The sequence below is a fragment of the Oncorhynchus mykiss genome, chromosome 2 (genome assembly GCF_057628025.1).
Source record: "Oncorhynchus mykiss isolate SJ-2025 chromosome 2, ASM5762802v1, whole genome shotgun sequence".
NCBI classification, from domain to species: domain Eukaryota; kingdom Metazoa; phylum Chordata; class Actinopteri; order Salmoniformes; family Salmonidae; genus Oncorhynchus; species Oncorhynchus mykiss.
Window position 1 is genome coordinate 28,663,974 of NC_143023.1, and position 24,969 is coordinate 28,688,942.

The window sequence follows — 24,969 nt, forward strand, 5'->3', positions numbered from 1 at the left end:
TTTAACACGATTATTTCACTTCACAACTGGCTACGTGATTATTGCAGCTCAATGGGTGTAACTTTTGTTGACAATTTTGATACCTTTTGGAAACAAAATACATTTATAAGGAGACCCAAATCCACCCGAATCGTTAGAGTTCCTGGATCCTTTCACAGCATCAAAAGGATGTGTTGAGACAATGATTCATCAATGACCCAAGCCCAGCTACCTTTCCCCACTTTACTGTGTTAAGGAATAATAAATAATAAATACATTCCCTGTAAACTTCATTTTTCTCTGCCTCTGCCATCCTTCCTCGCACCTACAATCACATACATTTTTCACTCCAAGGGGAGTTGAGATGTAGCAGGGTGTTGCGTTCCCTCCTCCAAGAGGGTATGTAACACCCTACCATTGTGACGCTGAGTTGTCATAATGCTTCAGCAAATGTACAATATACCAGGGGCATTGGTAGACACAATGTAAGTAACCTAATTTATGTCCCTCTAACTGCCCTGAATGCCTCTGCTGATTCTTCAGCTATTGTATGCAGTAATCATGTGCCTATGAACCAGATTTATACTGTTAGCACAGAGTCGTTTTGCCCTTGTAGGATGTCCACTGTTTGCAGCTCAACCTGCTCTAACATAAATAACATGAGCATATCTACTTCTGCTAAACTTCCTAGTAAAGCAAGGAAAATTAGTAAGCATCCAAGAAAAGAGCTCCAAATAGCATGTTAATTAACAAAGTTAACAAAAAAAAAATGTTGCTAGTAACAGATGACATTCATACTCTGACTATCTCTGAAACTCACTTATAATAGATAATAATGTACAGTGGTAGCAATAGAAGGTTATATCATTGACAGAAAATACAGAAATGCCAGTGGTGGAGGTATTGCTGTTTATATTCAGAACCACATTCCTGTAAAGCTTAGAGAGGATCTGATGTTAAATACTTTTGAAGGAATATGGCTACAGGTTCATCTGCCTAACCTAAAGCCCATTCTTGTGGGAAGCTGCTATAGACCACCAAGTGCTAACAGTCAGTATCTGGATGACATGTGTGAAATGCTTGATAAGTATGTGAAATCAACAGATATATGTTCTGGTGATTTAAATATTAACTGGCTTTCATCAAGCTGCCCACTCAGGAAAAATATTCAAACTGTAACCAGTGCCTGCAACCTGGTTCAAGTTATCAGTCAACTTACCAGGGTAGTTACAAACAGCACAGGAATTAAATCATCAACATGTATTGATCACATCTTCACTAATGCTGCAGAAATGTGCTTGAAAGCAGTATCCAGAACCATCGGATGTAGTGATCACAATACAGTAGCCATATCTAGGAAAACCACAGGCTGGGCCTAATATAGTGTTTAAGAGGTCATACAATAAGTTTCCCAGTTCTTCCATGGCCTGCTTACTCACCAGACATGTCACCCACTGAGCATGTTTGGGATGCTCTGGATCGACCTGTACGACAGCGTGTTCAAGTTCCCGGCAATATACAGTAAATGGGACAACATTCCACAGGCCACAATCAACAGCCTGATCAATGCATGAGGCAGCGCGACAAATGGTGGTCACACCAGATACGGACTGGTTCTCTGATCCACAGTCCAACCTTTTTTTAAGGTATCTGTGACCAACAGATGCATAACTGTATTCCCAGTCATGTGAAATCCATAGATTAGGGCCTAATTTATTTAAATTGACTGATTTACTTATATGAACTGTAACTCTGTAAAATCTTTGAAATTGTTGTGTTTATATATTTTTCAGTATAAATGTGCACTGGAGATCATGTCATTACCAAGTGTATTACTGCACACATATCTATTGTGTACAAAGCACACATATCTATTTTTTTATATCAGTGTTAACAGAAGAAGGCTACAGAAATGACTACATTCAACAAATATTTTGAATCTTTGTAAAATGGCCATTTCGTTTTCGCATGAAAAGGCTACATGAGTATAACTTCTACATGCATAAAACTTCTCTCCCCAAGTCTCCAGCCCTCCCCGTTCTTTTCCTATCCCTCAGCTTGTGAAATGTTTTTGTTTGATTACTTATGAGTTGCCGGGGCAACTTGGGATTAACAGCATGTGATGGAGAAAATATATTTCTCATACATGTTCTTTATTGGACCTTGATGACAACTGGATAGGACTATGCAAAATATAGACCCAGTCATTGTTGCCACCTTTCCAACAGGCCTGTACTATGTATGGTTTTGGATTCCAATGTCTGGTTTTTCATATGGGTTTTCCTGAGAGGAAAATATGAGTGAATGTACTGTCTTATCCTGGTCGAGTTGAATGTGTTATGATTCAACGTTTTAGCACTATTTAACTAACTAAATCCAACCGAATTTCCGACCTATGTTCATTGCTACAGCTTGCGCACATGCAGTGTTGCGTTTATGTCTGATTCGTGGAAAATGAGGGTGATCATGTACAAGCGTTTTTTCCCCCACTTAAAACAGGAATTCTTTCCCAGATCATTGTTCAAGGTCATTAAACTCAGCCCCTCGAGATTTCATTGAAAGCAGAGGGAGTTCCTTTTAATCGCGGTGCAGCTCGCTGATTGCTACAAAGCCCATGAGAGGGCAGAAGGGTGGATCTCAAATATTCCATTGCTGAAAGAGACGCGCATGCCACGCCACGCACTCACGCACACGCTAAACAAAACCAAAACCCTGCGTCAACAGGAGGTAACGCGGGATTCCTTGCCGATGGCGTCATGCGCAGATGTTGGTATGCGGAGACCAGGTTCGAGTGAAACTTGTTATTGGGGCAACAAGGAGGGGGGATGCCAGGAACTAAGAGGCCAGGTGCACAGTCACTGTATTCCCTAAAATAAAACATATGGAAATGTTTATTCATCCTTATTGGTCATGTGGCATGTCTATTTCTTATTAAAAACGGCGTTTTTCGAGCCCTGAATGCTTATTGGCTGACAGCCATGGTATATCAGACCGTATTCCACGGGTATGACAAAACATGTATTTTTACTGCTCTAATTACCTTGGTAACCAGTTTATAATACCAATAAGACACATCAGGGGTTTGTGGTATATGGCCAATAAACCACACCACCTCAGGGCTTATTGCTTAAACAATATTCTCCCAACCTTTTATCTGACTAAACTGCAGTAATATTCAAATATGCAACCTGGTCTGAGAGCACTTCATATTATTCTGGATGGAAATCTGAGATACTCATTTAGTATGATATGTTACAAACTACAATTCGTATGGTATGTTACGATTTAGAAAACGTACAATATGCTACAAATTTGCAAAGTGTACATTATGTTATGAATTTGCAAAACGTATGATATTCTAATTTGTTGTGGCTAATATTAGCTAGGTGGCTAATGCTAGTTAGCTGGCTAACTTTGGATAGGATAGGGGTTATGGTTAAGGTAAGGATTAAAGTTAAATAGTTAAGGTTAGGGTTAGCTAAAAGGGTTAAGGTTAGGGGAAGGGTTAGTTAACATGCTAAGTAGTTACAAAGTAGCAAAAAAGTAGTAAGTAGTTGAAAAGTTGCTAAAATTGTTCATGGTGAGTTTCGAATACACAACCTTTGGGTTGCTAAACGTTCACATTATACACCCAACCAACCATCCACCCCAGATCCCAGAAATATTCCACACACACAAAAAGCATATTTTTTGCACAAATGTATTTACATCCCTGTTAGTGAGCATTTTTCCTTTGTCAAGATAATCTATCCGCCTGACAGGAGTGGCATATCAAGAGGCTGATTTAACAGCATGACCATGACACAGGTGCACCTTGTGCTGGGGGCAATAAAAGGCCACTCTAAAATGTGCAGTTTTGTCACATCACAATGCCACAAATGTCTCAAGTTTTGAGGAAGTGTGCAATTGGCATGCTGACTGCAGGAATGTCCACAAAAAATGTTGCCAGAGAATGTAATGTTAATTTCTCTACCATAAGCCCCCTCCAACGTCATTGTAGAGAACTTGGCAGTACGTCCAACCGGCCTCACAACCAAACCACGTGTAACCACGCCAGACCAGGACCTCCATATCCGGCTTCTTCACATGCGGGATCGTCTGAGACCAGCCACCCGGACAGTTGGTGAAACTGTAGATTTGCACAACTCAAAGAATTTCTGCACTAACTGTCAGAAACCGTCTCAGGGAAGACCATCTGCATGCTTGTTGTCCTCACTAGGGTGACCTGACTGCAGTTTGGCATAACTGCCTTCATTTGACAAATGCTCACCTTCGATGGCCACTTGCATGCTGAAGAAGTGTGCTCTTCAAGAATAAATGGCGTCTTGTGGGCGAGCCCCATGGTGGCAGTGGGGTTATGTCATGGGCAGGCATAAACTACGGACAACAAACACACTTGTTTTTTATCGATGGCAATAAATGTCGCAAGGATCTGTACACCATTCCTGGAAGCTGAAAATTTCAGTTTTTCCGTGGCCTGCATACTCACCCGACATGTCACCCATTGAGCATGTTTGGGATCCTCTGGATCTACGTGTACGACAGCGTCTTCCAGTTCCCGCCAATTTCCAGCAACTTCGCACAGCCATTGAAGAGGAGTGGGACAACATTCCAAAGGTCACAATCAACAACCTGATTAACTATGTGAAGAAGCTGTGTTGAGGAAAATGGTGGTCACACCAGATACTGACTGTTTTAAAAAAAAAAGGAATCTGTGAGCAATGGATGCATATCTGTATTCCCAGTCATGTGACATCCATTGATTAGGACATACTGAATTTATTTAAACAAACTGATTTCCTTATATGAACTGTAAGTCAGTAAAATCTTGCATGTTGCATTTATATTTTTGTTCAGTGTAGTCTATGAGACCAGGCTGAAATATGAATCCATATGTTTTAATGTTATATGAGGTGCAGCATGCTCTTTCATCTTTCCAAGCACCTCTGTTCCAGATACCCTGAACTTTTGATAGGCCTATCACAATAGTTACTACACAAAATAACATATCTCCTCCACACAATATTAAAGTATGCATGTATGTGACCCATTTATTCAACCATGAAAATAAAACCCACATTAATATATTTACAGTTTGGTTTTTCAACTCCTATTCAAACTAGTAACATTTGTATGCTATACAGTGGGGCAAAAAAGTATTTAGTCAGCCACCAATTGTGCAAGTTCTCCCACTTAAAAAGATGAGAGAGGCCTGTAATTTTCATCATAGGTACACTTCAACTATGACAGACAAAATGAGATTTTTTTTCTCCAGAAAGTCACATTGTAGGTTTTTTCTGAATTTATTTGCAAATTATGGTGGAAAATAAGTATTTGGTCAATAACAAAAGTTTATCTCAATACTTTGTTATATACCCTTTTATATACCCTTTGTTGGCAATGACAGAGGTCAAACGTTTTCTGTAAGTCTTCACAAGGTTTTCATACACTGTTGCTGGTATTTTGGCCCATTCCTCCATGCAGATCTCCTCTAAAGCAGTGATGTTTTGGGGCTGTTACTGGGCAACACGGACCTTCAACTCCCTCCAAAGATTTTCTATGGGGTTGAGATCTGGAGACTGGCTAGGCCACTCCAGGACCTTGAAATGCTTCTTACGAAGCCACTCCTTCGTTGCCCGGGCGGTGTGTTTGGGATCATTGTCATGCTGAAAGACCCAGTCACGTTTCATCTTCAATGCCCTTGCTGATGGAAGGAGGTTTTCACTCAAAATCTCACGATACATGGCCCCATTCATTCTTTCCTTTACACGGATCAGTCGTCCTGGTCCCTTTGCAGAAAAACAGCCCCAACGCATGATGTTTCCACCCCCATGCTTCACAGTAGGTATCGTGTTCTTTGGATGGAACTCAGCATTCTTTGTCCTCCAAACATGACAAGTTGAGTTTTTACCAAAAAGTTATATTTTGGTTTCATCTGACCATATGACATTCTCCCAATCTTCTTCTGGATCATCCAAATGCTCTCTAGCAAACTTCAGACGGGCCTGGACATGTACTGGCTTAAGCAGGGGGACACGTCTGGCACTGCAGGATTTGAGTCCCTGGCGGCGTAGTGTGTTACTGATGGTAGGCTTTGTTACTTTGGTCCCAGCTCTCTGCAGGTCATTCACTAGGTTCTTGTGATCATTTTGACCCCACGGGGTGAGATCTCGCGTGGAGCCCCAGATCGAGGTTAGATTATCAGTGGTCTTGTATGTCTTCCATTTCTTAATAATTGCTCCCACAGTTGATTTCTTCAAACCAAGCTGCTTACCTATTGCAGATTCAGTCATCCCAGCCTGGTGCAGGTCTACAATTTTGTTACTGGTGTCCTTTGACAGCTCTTTGGTCTTGGCCATAGTGGAGTTTGGAGTGTAACTGTTTGATGTTGTGGACAGGTGTCTTTCATACTGATAACAAGTTCAAACAGGTGCTATTAATACAGGCAACGAGTGGAGGACAGAGGAGCCTCTTAAAGAAGAAGTTACAGGTCTGTGAGAGCCAGAAATCTTGCTTGTTTGTAGGTGACCAAATACTTATTTTCCACCATAATTTGCAAATAAATTCATTAAAAATCCTTTTTTTTTCTCCTCATTTTGTCTGTCATAGTTGAAGTGTACCTATGATGAATTACAGACCTCTCTCATCTTTTTAAGTGGGAGAACTTGCACAATTGGTGGCTGACTAAATACTTTTTTGTCCCACTGTATATATTCATGCTACAGGTGTTCCCCCTCAATATGGGACCATCATCTTTACACCCCACATCCTAATTTTGGCATATATTTATTGTATCGGGTTCTGAGGGTATCTTTGAATGTGTTTGGTTAAGTTTAGGCAAGTAATCCCAATTGGTTAAGGTCAGGCAGGTTCAGGGTTTAGATTACGTTTAGGAAATAAATGTGATTGGTTAAGTTTAGGGGTAATGTGTATGGCAACCTGTGTGGCAACCTGTGTGTAACATTAGTTCTGCCATCAAAACAAGATTGAATAAGGTTAACTCTACTAACCATTGCATTACAAATTTACATACCATAAATTATCTCCAACAGGCTACCTTTGAGAAATTGAAAGATTGACTTTCTATGAGTTTCTTGCAACTCTGAATTAGACAATAATGTAACCCTGTATGGCTGAAGAGATCAACAGTAACCTATCATCCTAAAGCAGGAGAAGCCTTTACACAGCGAGATGTATAGGAATATTAAAGTGATTTATTGAACTTCGCTGTTTCTTGTATTGAATGATGCTTTGACTTGCTGCAATGCAGGAATAGGGCCAGCACAGTCTTCACTACAACACACATTATGCATACGTTGTTTGAGCACAAATTGCACCGGGGAGGGCAATTTCCACAAGATTTTGAATCGGCCCGGAAACATTTAAATGCCCCAAACTTCAGGCTTGGCCCTCAAATTCATGGTAGGTGAAAAATTATAAAACAGTTCTCAGCCTGACAAGCAATAATATGAAAATAATATAAACCAAGAAGTCACCCTTTATTTCCTCTGTTGAAATTATTATTATTAAACATCTAGAGACCTCACACACTGTTTACTGTGGTGGAGATTGTGGTCATCTTGGCAAGTGTTCAGAAAGAATGTGCTAACGCTACTAAGAATTCAGTAACATTTCAATTTTCACAAATGCTACCTGGGATTTGTTCCCTCAATAATATAATTTACACACGAAAGTATAATCAGTTGGATTAGATAAAGCACCAGCAAATTGAGAAAAGCAAAGCGACGTCATGATTTGGATCTATGATTATCGTGCAATGGCAGTCAAAATAAAGCAGAGAAAACATCCAAACATTCTCCAAGTAAGACATTGAAGCACTCTTGGTACATGTTGAAGCATCTTAATGTATATTCCCACAGTGCTGCTCCTCCTCTTCATCGTACTCTACGGCTTTGGCCCAATCAAACACCAACCCCTTGCCCCTTCTTCCTATTGACTCCTCCTCCAGGATCTGAAGGGATTGTTGAGGCATCAGCAGTAGAGTAAACGTTCCACCTAGTCTAGAAGGCTAACTGGAGTTTCTGCCATATTGGTTAACACCTTTCCAGTCATTCCAGACTGATGAGGGAGCGTCAACGAAGAATTAGGAATAGAGACAGGAGATCAGTTTTGAGTTGCGGCCGTCTCCTCCTCCCCATCCTCAGCCCTCCTCCTCCCCATCCTCCTCTTCCCCGTGGGAGGAGAGTGACCTGAGACCTGGGGAACGGTGGTCTAGTGCCTCCTGCTGGACGTGTTGAATAGCCACAATGCCGGTGAGGAGGGCGTAGCTCAACATGGCGCCCAGGGCCACTAGGACTGACAGCAGCTGCTTGCGCCTCTTACCAGGCTCGTTGTCAGCGTCACCCCCTTCAGGCTGGGAAGACACCTTGCGACTGATACCTTCTGCACAAAAGATAAACAAGAAAAAGTGTGAGACATGGAATTCAAAAGTTAACAATAGCAAGTTATATAATAGATATCATTGAAGACAATGTACAGTATGTTATGTGGTCCCACACCTCGTCCCTCGCTGGGGAAGTAGAGCGCCAGAATGTTGGAGCAGAAGTGGCTCAGGTTGTCCAGTGACTTGAGGTGCTGCTGGAGTCTTCCATTGGGCAGTTTCATCTTCAGGATGGGCACCAAGTAGCCAAAGACGAAAGCATCTAGAGATGAAGGTCTGGAGGGAACAGCGTCACGTAGTTAGAGACACATATGGATGCCATGCAAGTGAATTAAGTTGAGGTGCTGAATTCCCAGTTTAGTGTCGAGGTAGAACCTCTCTGTGTGGACTTACGAGTCTCCAAAGAAGAACTTGTTTGAGCCCAGCCTCTGCGAGATAAGGTTCATACACTCCATAGCATCGCGGTACAGCTGTAGAGAGAAAGGTGTTGACAAACCGACCTCAGGCCAAATTCTCACATCATTTTGAATCATGATATATTCCTTATTATAAACTGGGTGGTTCGAGTACTGAATTCTGATCAAATCAAAGTTTATTTGTCACATGTGCCGAATACAACAGGTGCAGACCTTACAGTGAAATGCTTACTTTCAGGCTCTAACCAATAGTGCAAAAAATGTATTAGGTGAACAATAGGTAAGTAAAGAAATAAAAACAACAGTAAGAATACAGGCTATATACAGTAGTGAGGCGATAAAAGTAGCAAGGCTACATACAGACACCGGTTAGTCAGGCTGATTGAGGTAGTATGTACATGTAAATATGGTTAAAGTGATGATCAGAGAGTGGCAGTAGCGTAAAAGAGGGGTTGGCGGGTTGTGGGTGGTGGGACACAATGCAGATAGCTCGGTTAGCCAATGTGCGGGAGCACTGGTTGGTCAGCCCAATTGAGGTATTATGTACATACAGTGGGGAGAACAAGTATTTGATACAATGCTGATTTTGCAGGTTTTCCTACTTACAAAGCATGTAGAGGTCTGTAATTTTTATCATAGGTACACTTCAACTGTGAGACGGAATCTAAAACAAAATTCCAGAAAATCACATTGTATGATTTTTAAGTAATTAATTTGCATTTCATTGCATGACATAAGTATTTGATACATCAGAAAAGTAGAACTTAATATTTGGTACAGAAACCTTTGTTTGCAATTACAGAGATCATACGTTTTCTGTAGTTCTTGACCAGGTTTGCACACACTGCAGCAGGGATTTTGGCCCACTCCTCCATACAGACCTTCTCCAGATCCTTCAGGTTTCGGGGCTGTCACTGGGCAATACGGACTTTCAGCTCCCTCCAAAGATTTTCTATTGGGTTCAGGTCTGGAGACTGGCTAGGCCACTCCAGGACCTTGAGATGCTTCTTACGGAGCCACGCCTTAGTTGCCCTGGCTGTGTGTTTCGGGTCGTTGTCATGCTGGAAGACCCAGCCACGACCCATCTTCAATGCTTTTACTGAGGGAAGGAGGTTGTTAGCCAAGATCTAGCGATACATGGCCCCATCCATCCTCTCCTCAATACGGTGCAGTCGTCCTGTCCCCTTTACAGAAAAGCATACCCAAAGAATGTTTCCACCTCCATGTTTCACAGTTGGAATGGTTTTCTTGGGGTTGTACCCATCCTTCTTCTTCCTCCAAACACGGTGAGTGGAGTTTAGACCAAAAAGCTCTATTTTGGTCTCATCAGACCACATGACCTCCCATTCCTCCTCTGGGTCATCCAGATGGTCATTGCCAAACTTCAGACGGGCCTGGACATGCGCTGGGGGACCTTGCGTGCGCTGCAGGATTTTAATCCATGACGGCGTAGTGTGTTACTAATGGTTTCCTTTGAGACTGTGGTCCCAGCTCTCTTCAGGTCATTGACCAGGTCCTGTTGTGTAGTTCTGGGCTGATCCCTCACCTTCCTCATGATCATTGATGCCCCACAAGGTGAGATTCTAATAATTGCAAAATCGGCAGTGTATCAAATACTTGTTCTCCCCACTGTAAGTGTATAGTTAAAGTGACTAAGCATATATGATAAACAGAGAGTAGCAGTAGCGTAAAAACACCTGATTGGCTGACAGCTGTGGTATATGAGACCGTATACCACGGGTATGACAAAACATTTATTTTTACTGCTCTAATGACGTTGGGAACCAGTTTATAATAGCAATAAGGCACCTCTGGGGTTTGTGCTATATGGCCAATATACCACTGCTAAGGGCTGTGTCCAGGCACTCCGCGTAGCGTCGTGCTTAAGAACCAGTGGCGGATTTAGGCAGAATCGTAATGGGCAGCCGCCCAGGCATCTTGCCGGGGGCATGGGGCGCTTGCACAAAAACAAAAAAAAGTATTCAGAATGGTGACAGTTGCGCGATCGGTTTTCTATCGCTCATTTGCACATCACGTCAATGATATCATGTCACCGTGTGGGACCGTGGGTCAATTAACCTAATCGGAGTGGGCGCCCTTATTCTAGTTTTATTCGCGTGTTTTTTGTTAGGAATAAGGTAATAGTGTAATAATTTAATTCTCTTTTTTATTTGTATTTATATACTATAATTTGTTTCCATTTGTCTTTGTTACTTCTTTTTGATATTTAAGAGTCTTATTTTTGTATATATATTTATATCGTTGTTAAATGTAATGATTATTTATTTATTGTTCCAAATGTCTGAATAAAAATTACAGTTAGTGTAGAATGGTGCTCACCCAGGGAGCCATACAAGCTTGAACCGCCACTGATAAGAACAGCCCATAGCCGTGGTATTTTGGCCATATACCACACCCCCCTGTCTTATTGCTTAAATTCACTTCTGTAAGAGGTTATACCAAAACACTGGTCTAGGGTCAGCTTTCCGCATCCATATTCAGATCTTTAACCATTACAAGACTGATAAGAGGTACCCTGGACCTGAGCCTGTATGTAGATAAGCTTTGCCCTGGACCAGCACTTTGGGAAACAAGTCGAGTTCCCATGGCAAGCCTATAAACCATTACGTCATCACAGGGAAGAGCAATGATGTCTGAAGCATGCATCAGCTCAGCTACGGAGGCAAGTCCAATGTTCACACCTCTCTCAGCACATGGTTTAATCACAGCGTAACACCCCCAATGGCCCTATTCACACATTATTTTTTTTGTTTGTTGATAACCTATCCCAATTCACACACCTGGAATTTTATGGCCATTTTTAGGTGTTTTTAATGAAAAGTAGTAATCTAACTTGCTAACAGCAGTGGTATATTTAAAATGTGTGTTGTACAAGACCGAACTGGACAAGAACTCAAAACCAAAACATGTGGTTGGCACTCAGGAAATAGTCTTGAACCTCTTTTTTCATTTAAAAAATGGTTTATTGCTTTTTACTGTTCACTGCATGTTTTTTGTATCAGGTGCCATTTTTGCAGAGTGATGCTTTCTCAACAATATATGTATCTAAGGTTTTTCCTTCATACCATTAAAAAAAAAATCACCACAGTATTATTTTTTACATTAAGAATTCTGTATAAACAATATAAATGATATGGTACCAATACAGTATGCTCCCCCATACTAGACTGATTGCAAAGGGCCCCATAATAAAATGTTCTTTAGAAAGACTATTAAAACAACAATTGCCTTTAGGTGTACCTACCCTACCCTACCACCTCCTTCTCCACCTCAACTCACCTCCTTCTCCACCTCCTCCCCTGCTGTCAACTCTTCGTCTCCCCTGACCAGCCTCAGCCTCTGGAGCTGCTGGCGCTGAATGCTGCCGGGCAGGAAGAAGTTCAGGGGGAATGGGGCGTGCTCCGCGTGCCAACGCCGAGTCACCTCCACATAGTTCTTAGGGTCAATCCACCGAGTATAGACCTAGACCAGAAAGACAGAGAAGCACAAAAGTGTGAAAGAGATGCAAAAGGGCTTCAACAAGCTAGAGGTAATGACATAGTAGTCACTATGAATTAGAATCCTTAGGATATTCAGATGTTTCAAACAGACACAAAATACAGCAGTTGAGCTACACATTTTGGCATTGAGAGCACAGTGGCTGTTTATCCCACTTCAAAGTGCTGCAGGAAGCCACAGGTTGTTCTATGTTGACACGGTTCTGCTGGCACAGGAAACAATGTTTGAGGTATTTCTTTATAGGACACAATGAAGCATCAGGTATAATTACCTACAATCTTTCTAGCGAGACAAAGAGAAGTGAGATTAAGTAGGACAAAAACACAGTAAGCAGTTGTGACAAAATAAAATGACAAAATTATAATAACATTTTGCCATAATCGGAGTGATGTGGCACAACCCAGTCAGTAGTGCACAACTAGTGACATCTTCCATGTCATCTCATTCTTGCAGAAATGTCTTCTACAACCTCGTCACTCATTCCATCCACACATACACTCTCTATCACTCCCTTCAGCCCCCTCCCTGTCTGTCTTGTTCTCTCTGAGTAACTGTGATCCTCACCAGAGCTGGCATCAGTTTTTCCTCCAGGAGTGAGATGAAGGCCAGAGTGTCTGCTCCCTCTTTGGCAGACAGGTCGAAGTCGGCATTGTATTTCTGAAAGATAGGTTCATATCACAACACACTTCAGGCGTTTCATCACCTTTCACGAACATCACCGACAGGATTCATGGACCACAACATCTTAAACCAGTCTTGCTGTTGTCAGGTATTCTAAATAGTTTTTAAAGCCCTTCTGGAACAATACCATGAACCCCCTTGGCGCGATTACACCATTAGCACTTTCCATGTTCTCCAGGAACCCATTGAAAAAACTAAAAAGCTACCTCTATGTGGAGGCCTTTAAGGGACTCCTGGCAGTCTAGGTGTTCTGGGTCAAGTGTTTTCCGTCTAACCTCATGACTGCAGGGCAGTCAGTCTGAAATGGTGCATGCTGGGGTCAACAAGAACTCAACATGTCTGGAAATCTTAGAGAGATTCTATCTCTACCTCCCTCTCCCTCCCTTGCTCTGGAGGGTAAAATAAGCTGTTTTTGACTGACTTTGGGAGGTTTGTCTGGAAAACCCACCATCCTTACCCCTTTACTGTCTAATCCTTTGGGATGATCTCACCAGGGTTTCCTCCCTGTTCGCTCACATTGACACCACAACAGCACTTATCAATCTGCTTTGCATTGTGGTTTCTAACATCCCTACTGCAGTAGCTCACAACCCACCTACCAGTCCCCCTGACTGGTTAGTATCTTGGATAATGGGTTCCATCTGGGCATTAGCTGAAGTGTGCATTTAATTGAGCTTGGGGGATGAGAGGAAAGATCATAGGAGACATTGCTTTTTTCAATGGGAAATTGGATCATAATTCACTTTAAGCAAGTGTGGAACAGAGCATGGAGCAGCTCTTTCAGACAAAGTAGAGGACTGTGCTGTACATGAGCAGGCGGTCTCTCTGTCACCTGTTTCCTGAGGTGGATGATGATGTCACTGGGCCGAGACAGGCTCCCATTCTCGCTGGTCTTCAGGGCAGGCAGGGAGCCTAGCAAAGGAGAAAAATGCATCATAAAGACGGGCACCTCACAACGCCACTCATTAACAGCCACTGTTAATGTGACCATTACAGACCGATGGAGAGAGAACAGGAGAGTGGGATAGAGAGAAAATCAAGAGATGAAGAAGAGAGCGAAAAGGCAGAGGAGAGCCATTGGTGAAGACAGGGAAGACATTAAGTCTGGAAAGTAAGAATAAAGAAAAACATACTATACAGATGGAGAAATAATGTAGTAAAAGAGAAAGGAATAACAAACAAGAACAAAGTGAAAAGAAGGAGCTATCTCTATTTTATAGAGAGCACATTTTCCTTCCATTCCATTTCTTAGTCTCCCTGTGTTCCCTTTGATTATAGGAGAATATGCCTAGTTCTGAAATAAATTAATGCAGCCATGTTTCTCGAGTTGAGACAAAACAATATAAAAAAGGACCTAAAAACTAAAGACAAGACATCTTACCAGTGGGACTTCTCCAGGGGTTGCCGATCTTGTGAAGTTTGAGGGGTGCGCCTGCAAACTTTGCATAAGCCTGAAGGGAGATGATTAACAGATTAACGCTGAGTTAAAACATGTTGAGCCAGACATACCTTAGTTTCCAAAGCCTTGTACAATAAAAAAAAGCATCCAGGAAGCATCCAAGCTGGGCCCAAAATAATTGCACTGACAAAAGGGAGGGGGAGGGAGGCATGAACACCTCAATTAAGGCAGACCCTTAGGACCCAATACAGGGCATGTAAAAACAAACAGCAAGCATATAAACAACATGATTGTGGGATAGGCTGCATAACTCTAGACACCAGCCTATACTCCATAACCTTTAGCATCACGGCAAAGTCTGGCCTACCCGGGCCAAACCCTAACCCGGGCGACGCTGGGACAATTGTTCGCCGCCCTATGGGACTCCCAATTACGTCCGGTTGTGATACAGCCTGGAATCGAACCAGGGTCTGTAGTGCGCCTCTAGCACTGAGATGCAGTGCCTTAGACCGCTGCTCCACTCGGGAGCCCCAAAAATAAAACACTCAAAACAACAAAAAGGATGAAATGAAAGGTTGACACTAGGAATGAGACCTTGAGCCTTCTGAAAAGGATGGAGAAGAAAAAAAAGAAAAAAACTGCGCAGGTGCAAAAATAGCACATGAATTATTTGTAAAAACCTGTCCCTAATCACTGTGGACGGACATAAACACCTGTAGATGTAACAATGTAGATTACACAATACTGATTTTTATCAATGGGAGAGGGGCATTTCTTGCATTAGACTGTTCAGATGGAGAATAGGGAAGAAAGGATGTGGAGCCTGCCCTGCCTGAAAGAGTCCTGGAGCATGCAGTGTGCGTAGGCAAGGGAAGGTAGTGGCAGGTAGCTGAGCCACTTGTGATGGAACAAACTGTTCCTGAGTAGCCTATAAGGAGATTGAAAAAGTAGAAGGAAAGCAGTACAAGACCAGAGTAAAAAGGCTTGCGTAGGAGAAACTTCAATAGGCCTAATAGAAACAGAATAGGTGTCTACATTCTCACACTAAGATCAGGGCCCAAATTCACAAAACACTCCTTACACAAAAAAATTAAGAAGCTTTTTAAGAAAAAAAAAAACAAGTTCATAAGATAGTTCGTAAGTGCAATTCCTCAACAATATCTTAAGATTTAATGATTTTCTTACAAACTTCTCAAATATCTTCTTATGAATCTTCTTAAGATGTTTGTTGCTAGGCAACCAATTTATCATGTTAGCATAATTCTTACTGAGATTACTGTTACTAAAACATGTTCTTGGGTTTAAAATAATCCATACAGAAACTTTCAGATGAAGTTTGTGAGTGAATTAAACATGTTCAATCGCTTTCAAGAGCTTATTCTCCGACTGCCCATAGTTTAGGACAAGGGTTTAGCTATCTTGGAATTAAGAACAAATCCAATAACTTTATTTTCAAGAATCTAATTTCTTCTTAACTTTTTGCTTAAGGAAGAAACATAATAAATAGAGAAAGAACATTTCCAATAACATTTTTGAGGAATAGCAACTTTGCTGGACTTTCTTCACAAATCTAGCTATGGAAAAAAATGTCAGTTAAGAAGACATTTCTTCTTAAGGTTGTGTCGATCTGGGCCCAGGTCACCATGCATGGAACGGTCCTTCATTTCAACTTACTGTGTCCTGCACTCACAAGGAAAATCAGATTCCAGAACGAAATAAGCAAACAGTAATCGACTGCATTAATATGCCTTTCAATGGATCTCAAAGCAATTGTTGTATTGCAGCAGACTCGATACAAATGAGCCTAAAGACACATTGCACTATAGATTGACAAGGCAAATGCGCACAGCAACATTTATGATTGTATCTGGCTGATAGACAGCCATACATAAAATGACATTCATATAAATGTGGTTCGGCAGAGTTGAACAGATCGACCTGACTGTGCTTGCAGACAGGTGTGACGGGACGTAATCTCATGGAAAAGAAGAGGTAATTCCTTCAACAGTGTCCGCAAGTACTTACAAAGCCACTGTCAGCTGGTCCCAAGGCATTAAGAATGGCCTTAATGCTTTAATGTATCCTATAATCATCAAAACCGATAACACATAAAATAATTTAGATTCAGTCATTCAATACCTTTTACCTCAGAGATTAAATATAATCATGTAATTTAGGGTCTGCCCACAATAATGACAAACTGATCATATCACAAGCAGACATATGTATTAAGTCAACCGTGGCTTATTTAGATTGTACAATGTACAACAATAAAATCAACATTGGGCCTGGTGCTCCACTGTGAAGGACAGATATCACTTCAGATTGAAAGAAAAACTCATTCAAGGAGGCAGAACTAGCTAGATCTTCAATAATGGAATAGCCAGGGAAAGTTAAGAGAGAGGAATGGAGAAAAGCTGAAGTTCTCTCTGCAGTTGGCCAAAGTCACCCAACCAAAATGTCATTAAACACATCAAAGGCTGACATCATGGCTACGACTTTATTAGGAAATTCCTCCTCAACTTTTTATCTTTGGTTGTAAACCCGAAGACTAGCTAGACTGAAAATAAAATTCATATATTTATACCTGCCCTACAGGTCTAAAAGACATAACTAATATATTGGTAGGCCTATGCAGATATGTAGCCTAGGTGAAAGCCTATCTTGAATGAATTATTGTGCATACCATAACACACACAAAACATAAGGAACACCTGCTCTTTCCATGACAGACTGACCAGGTGAATCCAGGTGAAAGCTACGATCCCTTATTGATGTCACCTGTTAAATCCAATTTAAATCAGTGAAGGGGATAAGTGAAATAATGATTTTTAAGCCTTGAGACATGAATTGTGTATGTGTGCCATTCAGAGGGTGAATGGGCAAGACAAAAGATTTTGGGGTATGAATGGGGTATGGTAGTAGGTGCCAGGCTCACCGGTTTGAGAGTGTCATGAACTGCAACGCTGCTGGGTTTTTCACACAACAGTTTCCAATGTATCAAGAATGATCCCAACCTAAAGGACATCCAGCCAACTTGACAACAGTAGGAAGCATTGGAGTCAAACATGTGCCAGCATCCCTGTGGAACACTTTCGACACCTTGTAGTTCATGCCCTGACAAATTGAGATTGTACTGAGGGCAAAAGGGCTGAAACGCAATAGGTATTTTTAATGTTTTATACACTCAGTGTATATACTATACAGTCCATTCAGGAAAGTATTCAGACCCCTTGACTTTTTCCACATTTTGTTACGTTACAGCCTTATTCTAAAGTGGATTAAGTAAATCTACACACAATGCCCAATAATGACAAAGTGAATACAGGTCTTTAAAAATGTTTGCAAATGTATATATATATATATTTAAAAAAAAACTGACATAAGTATTCAGACCCCACCATCCTCTCCTCTGCATGAGAGACTACAAACAGGTGCACGTAATTGAGTGCTAGCCTACATTGCACAGCCAATCATTTTTCTCCATCATTGCTAAATAAAACAGAGCAACACTTCTCATCTGAGGAATGTAAAGAGAGACTCCTCTTCTAGATATGCATGAATGCCACTTGCCTGTAGCAGAAAGACATGGTAGGCTACTACTGAATTTTTTACAAATAAGAGACTACCAGTGGAAGGGTATCACTAGACTAGGGTTAGGCTAAGGCCAATTTCACAGTAAAAGAGTGATGCTGAGATTCAGATTTTTCACTTTAAAATGTGTGCCAAACTTTGCATCTGCACTGTTCTTCAAGCGAATGTGTTTTTGTTTCGTTTTTTGTATCGTTAAAAGTAGACCCTATGCATAGAGTTGTATGGTTTGTTTTACTTTGCAATCATTGTTTTTGTTTGACCTATATTTCAAAGTGAAAAAATCTGAGTCTCAGGATCATTCTGTTACTAACTATGTAACATGAATATCTTACATGATGTTCTAATTAACTATGCTTACTATGATAATAACTAGCCATTGGCAATAACGTACGCTATAAACATAGTCTAATCCAGTGGTAACCATCAAGTAGATATGCTAATGCTGTCATTTTTAAAATATTAACATTTTTAAAGAAAAATCTAGAAGGTTCTCTTATTCACTTTTGCAATTTCCTAATAGGTGGAATGTACAGACCTCTAGCCTAAATGCAGTGACATTTTGCCAGTTCACTAATGGAAAGAATGAGGTCTGTGAATGTGACACATCACCAGACATAAATCTACCCAGCTGAAAACCCGGGGGGCATCCTGGAAAACTCTGAATGAAATTGCTAATTTCCAGACAAGAGTTTGTCCAAGAGTATGATGTGTCACTAACATGGCTCCAGTTCAGTAGCCACTTTGTGGTTTCAGAGACCACACTGAGAGACAAACTAAAAGCAAGCAAGATGTGCATTTTCCAACCACCAAAAAAGTATCAGGGGAGGAAAGTCACTTTCCAGAACCACATTTGACATCTTGTTCCCTCCAGTAAGAGGTGGGTCCAAAATACACACATTAAAAAAAATGGTTTAATGTCTGAAAATTTGCCAGGGAGGAAAATGTAGTTTATGATGCTTAAATCTGGTTTAATCAAGCCTGCAAGGTAATATAAGCTGTCATATGTGGCTTGTGAACACATCAGTCATTTAACTGAACATGCACAATGGAAATATTGTGGTTTACAGAAATACATTAGATGTTTTGGGTGGCCTTGTATTAAGAGAACACCAAATGGAACATTATTAGGTTTTACATTGGAGGAATGTTCAGCTATATCAAAAACACTGCTTACAGTCAGATACACACAACACAATCTTTGGGGTTTGTACAGTCGTGGCCAAAAGTTTTGAGAATGACACAAATATTAATTTTCACAAAGTCTGCTGCCTCAGTTTGGATGATGTCAATGTGCATATACTCCAGAATGTTATGAAGAGTGATCATATGAATTGTAATTATTTGCAAAGTCCCTCTTTGCCATGCAAATGAACTGAAAAAAGCTTGTCCGGAGAAGACAAGGTGAGCGCTACCATCAGTCCTGTGTCATGCCAACAGTAAATCATCCTGAGACCATTCATGTGTGGGGTTGCTTCTCAGACAAGGGAGTGGGCTCACTCACAATTGTCATGAACACAGCCATGAATAAAGAATGGTACCAACACATCCTCCGGGAGCAACTTCTCCCAACCATCCAGGAACAGTTTGGTGACAAACAATGCATTTTCCAGCATGATGGAGAACCTTGCCATAAGGCAAAAGTGATAACTAGGTGGCTCGGGGAACAAAACATCGATATTTTGGGTCCATGGCCAGGAAACTCCCTAGACCTTAATCCCATTGAGAATTTGTGGTCAATTCTCAAGAGGCGGGTGGACAAACAAAAACCCACAAATTTTGACAAACTCCAAACATTGATTATGCAAGAATGGGCTGCCATCAGTTAGGATGTGGCCCAGAAGTTAATTGACAGCATGCCAGGGCGGATTGCAGAGGTCTTGAAAAGGAAGGGTCAACAGCAAATATTGACTCGGAATGGCCGATTAATTAGGGCCGATTTCAAGTTTTCATAACAATCGGAAATCGGTATTTTTGGGCACCAATTTGCCGATAAAAAAATTAAACAACTTTATTTAACTAGGCATGTCAGTTAAGAACACATTCTTATTTTCAATGACGGCCTAGGAACGGTGGGTTAACTGCCTCGTTCAGGGGCAGAAAGACAGATTTTAACCTTGTCAGCTCGGGGGATCCAATCTTGCAACCGTACAGTTAACTAGTACAACGCAATAACGATCTGCCTCTCTCTCGTTGCACTCCACAAGGAGACTGACTTCCTGTTACGCGAATGCAGTAAGCCAAGGTAAATTGCAAGCTAGCATTAAACTTATCTAATAAAAAAAACAATAAATCATAATCACTAGTTAACTACACATGGTTGATGATATTACTAGATATTATCTAGCGTGTCCTGCGTTGCATATAATCTGACTGAGCATACAAGCATCTGACTGAGCGGTAGTAGGCAGAAGCAGGCGCGAAAACATTCATTCAAACAGCACTTTCATGCATTTTGCCAGCAGCTCTTTGTTGTGCGTCAAGCATTGCGCTGTTTATGACTTCAAGCCTATCAACTCCCGAAATGAGGCTGGTGTAAACGAAGTGAAATGGCTAGCTAGTTAGCGCGCGCTACTACCGTTTCAAACATCACTCGCTCTGAACCTTGGGGTGGTTGTTTCCCTTGCTCTGCATGGGTAACACTGCTTCGATGGTGGCTGTTTCTGGTTCGAGCCCAGGGAGGAGCGGGGAGTAGGACGGAAGCTATACTGTTACACTGGCAATACTAAAGTGCCTATAAGAACATCTAATAGTCAAAGGTTAATGAAATACAAATGGTATAAAGGGAAATAGTCCTATAATTTCTATAATAACTACAACCTAAAACTTCTTACCTGGGAATATTGAAGACTAATGTTAAAAGGAACCACCAGCTTTCATATGTTCTCATGTTCTGAGCAAGGAACGTAAACGTTAGCTTTCTTACATAGCACATATTGCACTTTTACTTTCTTCTCCAACACTTTGTTTTTGCATTATTTAAACCAAATTGAACATGTTTCATTAATTACCTGAGGCTACTTTGATTTAACTGATGTATTATATTAAGTTAAAATAAGTGTTCATTCAGTATTGTTATAATTGTCATTATTACAAATAAATAAATAAAAATCGGCCGATTAATCGGTATTGGCTTTTTTGGTCCTCCATTAAATCGGTATCGGCGTTGAAAAATCATAATTGGTCGACCTCTATTCTAAAGACACTGAAGCAGCAAACGTTGTGGAAATTAATATTTGTGTCATTCTCTGGCCACGACTGTATACATGGGTACCATGATGGACATACCTGGAATTTCCTGTAAGAAACTGAGGGGGGAGCTAAAGCCAGTTACAATTGCCTCTGCTGCATTGTAGCAAGAGGCTTGGAGTTAGCTAACAAAGCCAGATCCCCTAAAAGCTGTGTATAGAGTGGTGCATGTAAGACAAAGGGCACCAGACAATAGCCTTAAGAATAGCCTTATCTTCGATCCAGATGTCTTCCAAGATTGCACACTGAACAGATTCCTTCATTACTTCCTCCTCATTTGTCAACTTTAGGGCTATAACTTTGGGAGGGTAGCCGAACACCTGCATGATCTGTGTGGTTAATCATATGTTAGGCTATGCTGCATTCCTATGTTGCCGAGGCGGCAGGGTAGCCTAGTGTTTAGAGCGTTGGACTAGTAACTGGAAGGTTGCAAGTTCAAACCCCCAAGCTGACAAGGTACAAATCTGTCGTTCTGCCCCTGAACAGGCAATTAACCCACTGTTCCTAGGCCGTCATTGAAAATAAGAATGTTCTTAACTGACTTGCCAAGTTAAATAAAGAAAAACAAAAAATAAATTAATGAATTATGATTGTAATGTTCATAATTCATGATTGGTAATCAGTCACGTTCAAACATTTGGCACCAGTAGTTAGGGATAGCCTACAAGATGACAGGTGATAAACTGTCCAGTCCAGTCTAATAATTATTAGGATTCTTTGGGTGTCACAACATGTAGCTAGTTGCTTTAATGCCATTGTTTCTGAATCTAGGCCTATTATTATAGCTGTGTTGCAGAATATTGTATGGCAACACACACACACACACATTTGTTCTACTCTCCTTGAGGGGTCAGTTGAATGCATTCAGATGTACAACTGACTAGATCCTTTCCTTTCTAAACAATTGATTCCCATTCAAAATCCTATTTTCCCTAACCTTAACCCCAAACCCTAATTGTAACCCTAACCACTAAGACTAAAATAGCCATTTTCCTTGTGGGGACTGACAAAATGTCCCCACAAGGATAGTAAAACCAAAAACACTCACACCAGTGGTGGTCGGTGCAGTTTAGGATTAGGGAGGACTTTTTTATATTTTTTATGAACATGGCCATTTCTTTATCAGCATATTGGATGACTGTCATTACCATTCCATTCACCCAGCTCAATGTAACATTGATAGGTTTAGGCTTCTACATGATACAAAAATGTGCCCTATACCCATCGTTGCTACAACCTAGACTACAAATGAAAGTGTATAATGTAGGTGCACAGGCTGAGAGACAAATTGGAGTACTCGAGGTGACAGACAGTGACACATTCAATACCGCCTGGAACAATCTTGCCTGTATCTAGCTGATCTGGGGTTTAATCATTAGTCCAAACAGTTTCTATTTGACAAATTCCGGTAGGTCCATCCCCGTTTCATTCCGTTTAAGAAACATTTTGCAACAGAAATCGGTGGAATGAATACACCCCTGATCTCCCGCACACACAGTTCACTTTCATAGCAGCCCCATACAGCATCATCACAATGTTCATTGAATAAATCATTTTCGCATCTACACGGTCTCCTCCTCTCTCCTTTTCCCTTCATACATCTGTCTGTGACCAGGAAAAAAAAAACTCTACATGTCAAACCGTCATACCATAATCGCTTACGCTAACCGCTACACAGCCTACATCGTTGTCACCATATCAGTTAACGTCATAGTCAACATAGCTACTAGAACTAACATATGAGTAAACCCACAATCCAATCCATGTGTACAATCACACAGTCCAGTGAACAGCAAGTTTAGCAGTTACACCGACGGGCTCCAGTGGCAATAAATTAATACAACCGAAAGCTTACCTTGACTAGGATCGCCTTAGCTAGCTAGCTAGGTAACATAAAAATAGCATTCCTCTCTGTTTGAGTCAGGTTGTTTAGTAGGCTAAATTAGCTGCATTAGCTAGCTAGCTAAGTAAGTGAAAGGTAAACTAACTAAAAAATATAGCTAGCTCACCCTCGCTCTCTCTCGCTCACTCTGCTACTTCCCCTTAATTTTTTAATAGATACATTTTTTCAAAACTGTTATCTTTCTCTCTGAGTCAACTACTCACCAAATGTTATACACTGCAGTGCTAGCTAGCTGTAGCGTATGCTTACGGTACTAGATTAATTATCTGATCCTTTGATTGGATGGACAACATGTCAGTTCATGCTGCAAGAGGTCTGATAGGTTGGAGAACATCCTCCGGAAGTCATTATAATTACTGTGTAAGTCTATGAAAGTGAGTGAGAACCATGAGCCTCCAAGGTTTAAATTGAAGTCAATGTACACAAAGGAGGATGGAAAATAGCTGTCCTCTGCCTACACCATGGTGCTACCCTATAGGGTGGCGTTAAGGCTACTGTAGAACTTCATTGCAAAACACTGTTTTAAATCAGTCATTTGGTGACTTGAATATATTTCTAGTATAGTTGTATCATCTAAAAAGGATAACTGTATATATGCTTCACTATTTGTATTTTTCTGAAATTCACTGAGTAGGATGGTCCTCCCCGTCCTCATCTGAGGAGCCTTCACTGAGACACACACACAGGCAGGCAGAGTGAAGGTTTACTGTACTTACAGCTGTTTACCTACACCTTGTTTTCATTGATTTAGTTAGCTAGGTACATTCGATTATCTACATTCTTGTGAGATGTATTTGCAAAGTGCCAGTGCATGCTGCTGTTGTTGGTAGTTAGCTGCCGTTAACTAGCTACGTTAGCTAATAACCGTTTCTTACATTGGACGCCGCTATAGTAACGGGTCGATAGCGACAATTGATAACCTTTCAGACAATTTTAAAAAAGTGTCTGAAAGGGGTATAAGTTAGCCAGATAGCCAGCCGTAGATACTAATGTAACAATGTTCACCTTGCAGTGTAATTACATAGTAGCAGCCCATATAACGTTAACTATCATGTAAATACACTTACCGTTAGTTACGGTGAAATGTTTATTACAAATAGCTAGACAACTAATAGATAGCCATGTCAGTGAGGGATGTGATGTCCAAGCCAACGCCATGAGCATTGACATTAGCTTGCAACTGAATATGAAGGCAGCCAAGCTGTGCGATCTTGCAATGGTGATATTTCTGGAATTACATCATAGTATATATCTTACCAATACAATTAAACACTCAGTGTCGACAGACGGTAAACCCCAGTCGCCTTCCCAGCAGTACAGCTCAGAGGTTGCCATCTGCGAGGGGACAGCCATCTTGAAATAATTGAACGACCTTTCACTCGGAAGTGATACCTCTCGTTGCCACTGACAACGTTTACATTTATTGTCTAGACTCCAGACTTCAAGAACGTTCTGTCGAGACGTTTTTGAAACTAGCCACCCCGGCCCATTGATAGAGTCCTTTGATATCCAAATTATGTATGATTAACAATATTCTATCTATTACAATGGAACTTTGAACAACATTTGCCATTAGAAATATAATTCAACATATGTGCTCCCCCTATGTTTTTGTGGTGCAATATTTATCATATCATAATGTTGTCATTATTCTATAAACAGTGGTCAAATTGGTCCAACAAACTGTGGTAAACTCTCCGGACTGTCTTTTCCAAATATTTGGAGCAGGACTTTGACCTGGAAAATGTTTCCAGTGTCTATGTCAGAATAGATTTAGCAGATGTTCTGAATAAGGATAGTTTATTTTTTCTTCTAAACCAATACATGGCTT

The 24,969-nt window shown here is 41.0% G+C and overlaps 1 protein-coding gene across 2 annotated transcripts; it reads right to left on the minus strand.

The window, feature by feature from the left end:
• Positions 1–5,004: 5,004 nt before the first annotated feature.
• Positions 5,005–24,555, minus strand: LOC110486201 (metaxin-1). Of its 2 annotated transcripts, none has more exons than XM_021557628.3 (8): positions 24,396–24,555; positions 14,378–14,447; positions 13,829–13,908; positions 12,880–12,972; positions 12,097–12,279; positions 8,774–8,850; positions 8,499–8,656; positions 5,005–8,382 (listed from the first exon to the last, which is right to left on the minus strand). In XM_021557628.3, exons 1-8 carry the CDS (start codon positions 24,489–24,491, stop codon positions 8,141–8,143), a joined length of 999 nt encoding a protein of 332 aa, XP_021413303.3. In that variant the 5' UTR covers positions 24,492–24,555; the 3' UTR covers positions 5,005–8,140. The 2 variants fall into 2 exon arrangements, with proteins under 2 accessions (XP_021413303.3, XP_036800643.2); XM_036944748.2 differs by having other exon boundaries at positions 5,005–8,379; positions 24,396–24,537.
• Between the last annotated feature and the right edge of the window lie 414 nt (positions 24,556–24,969).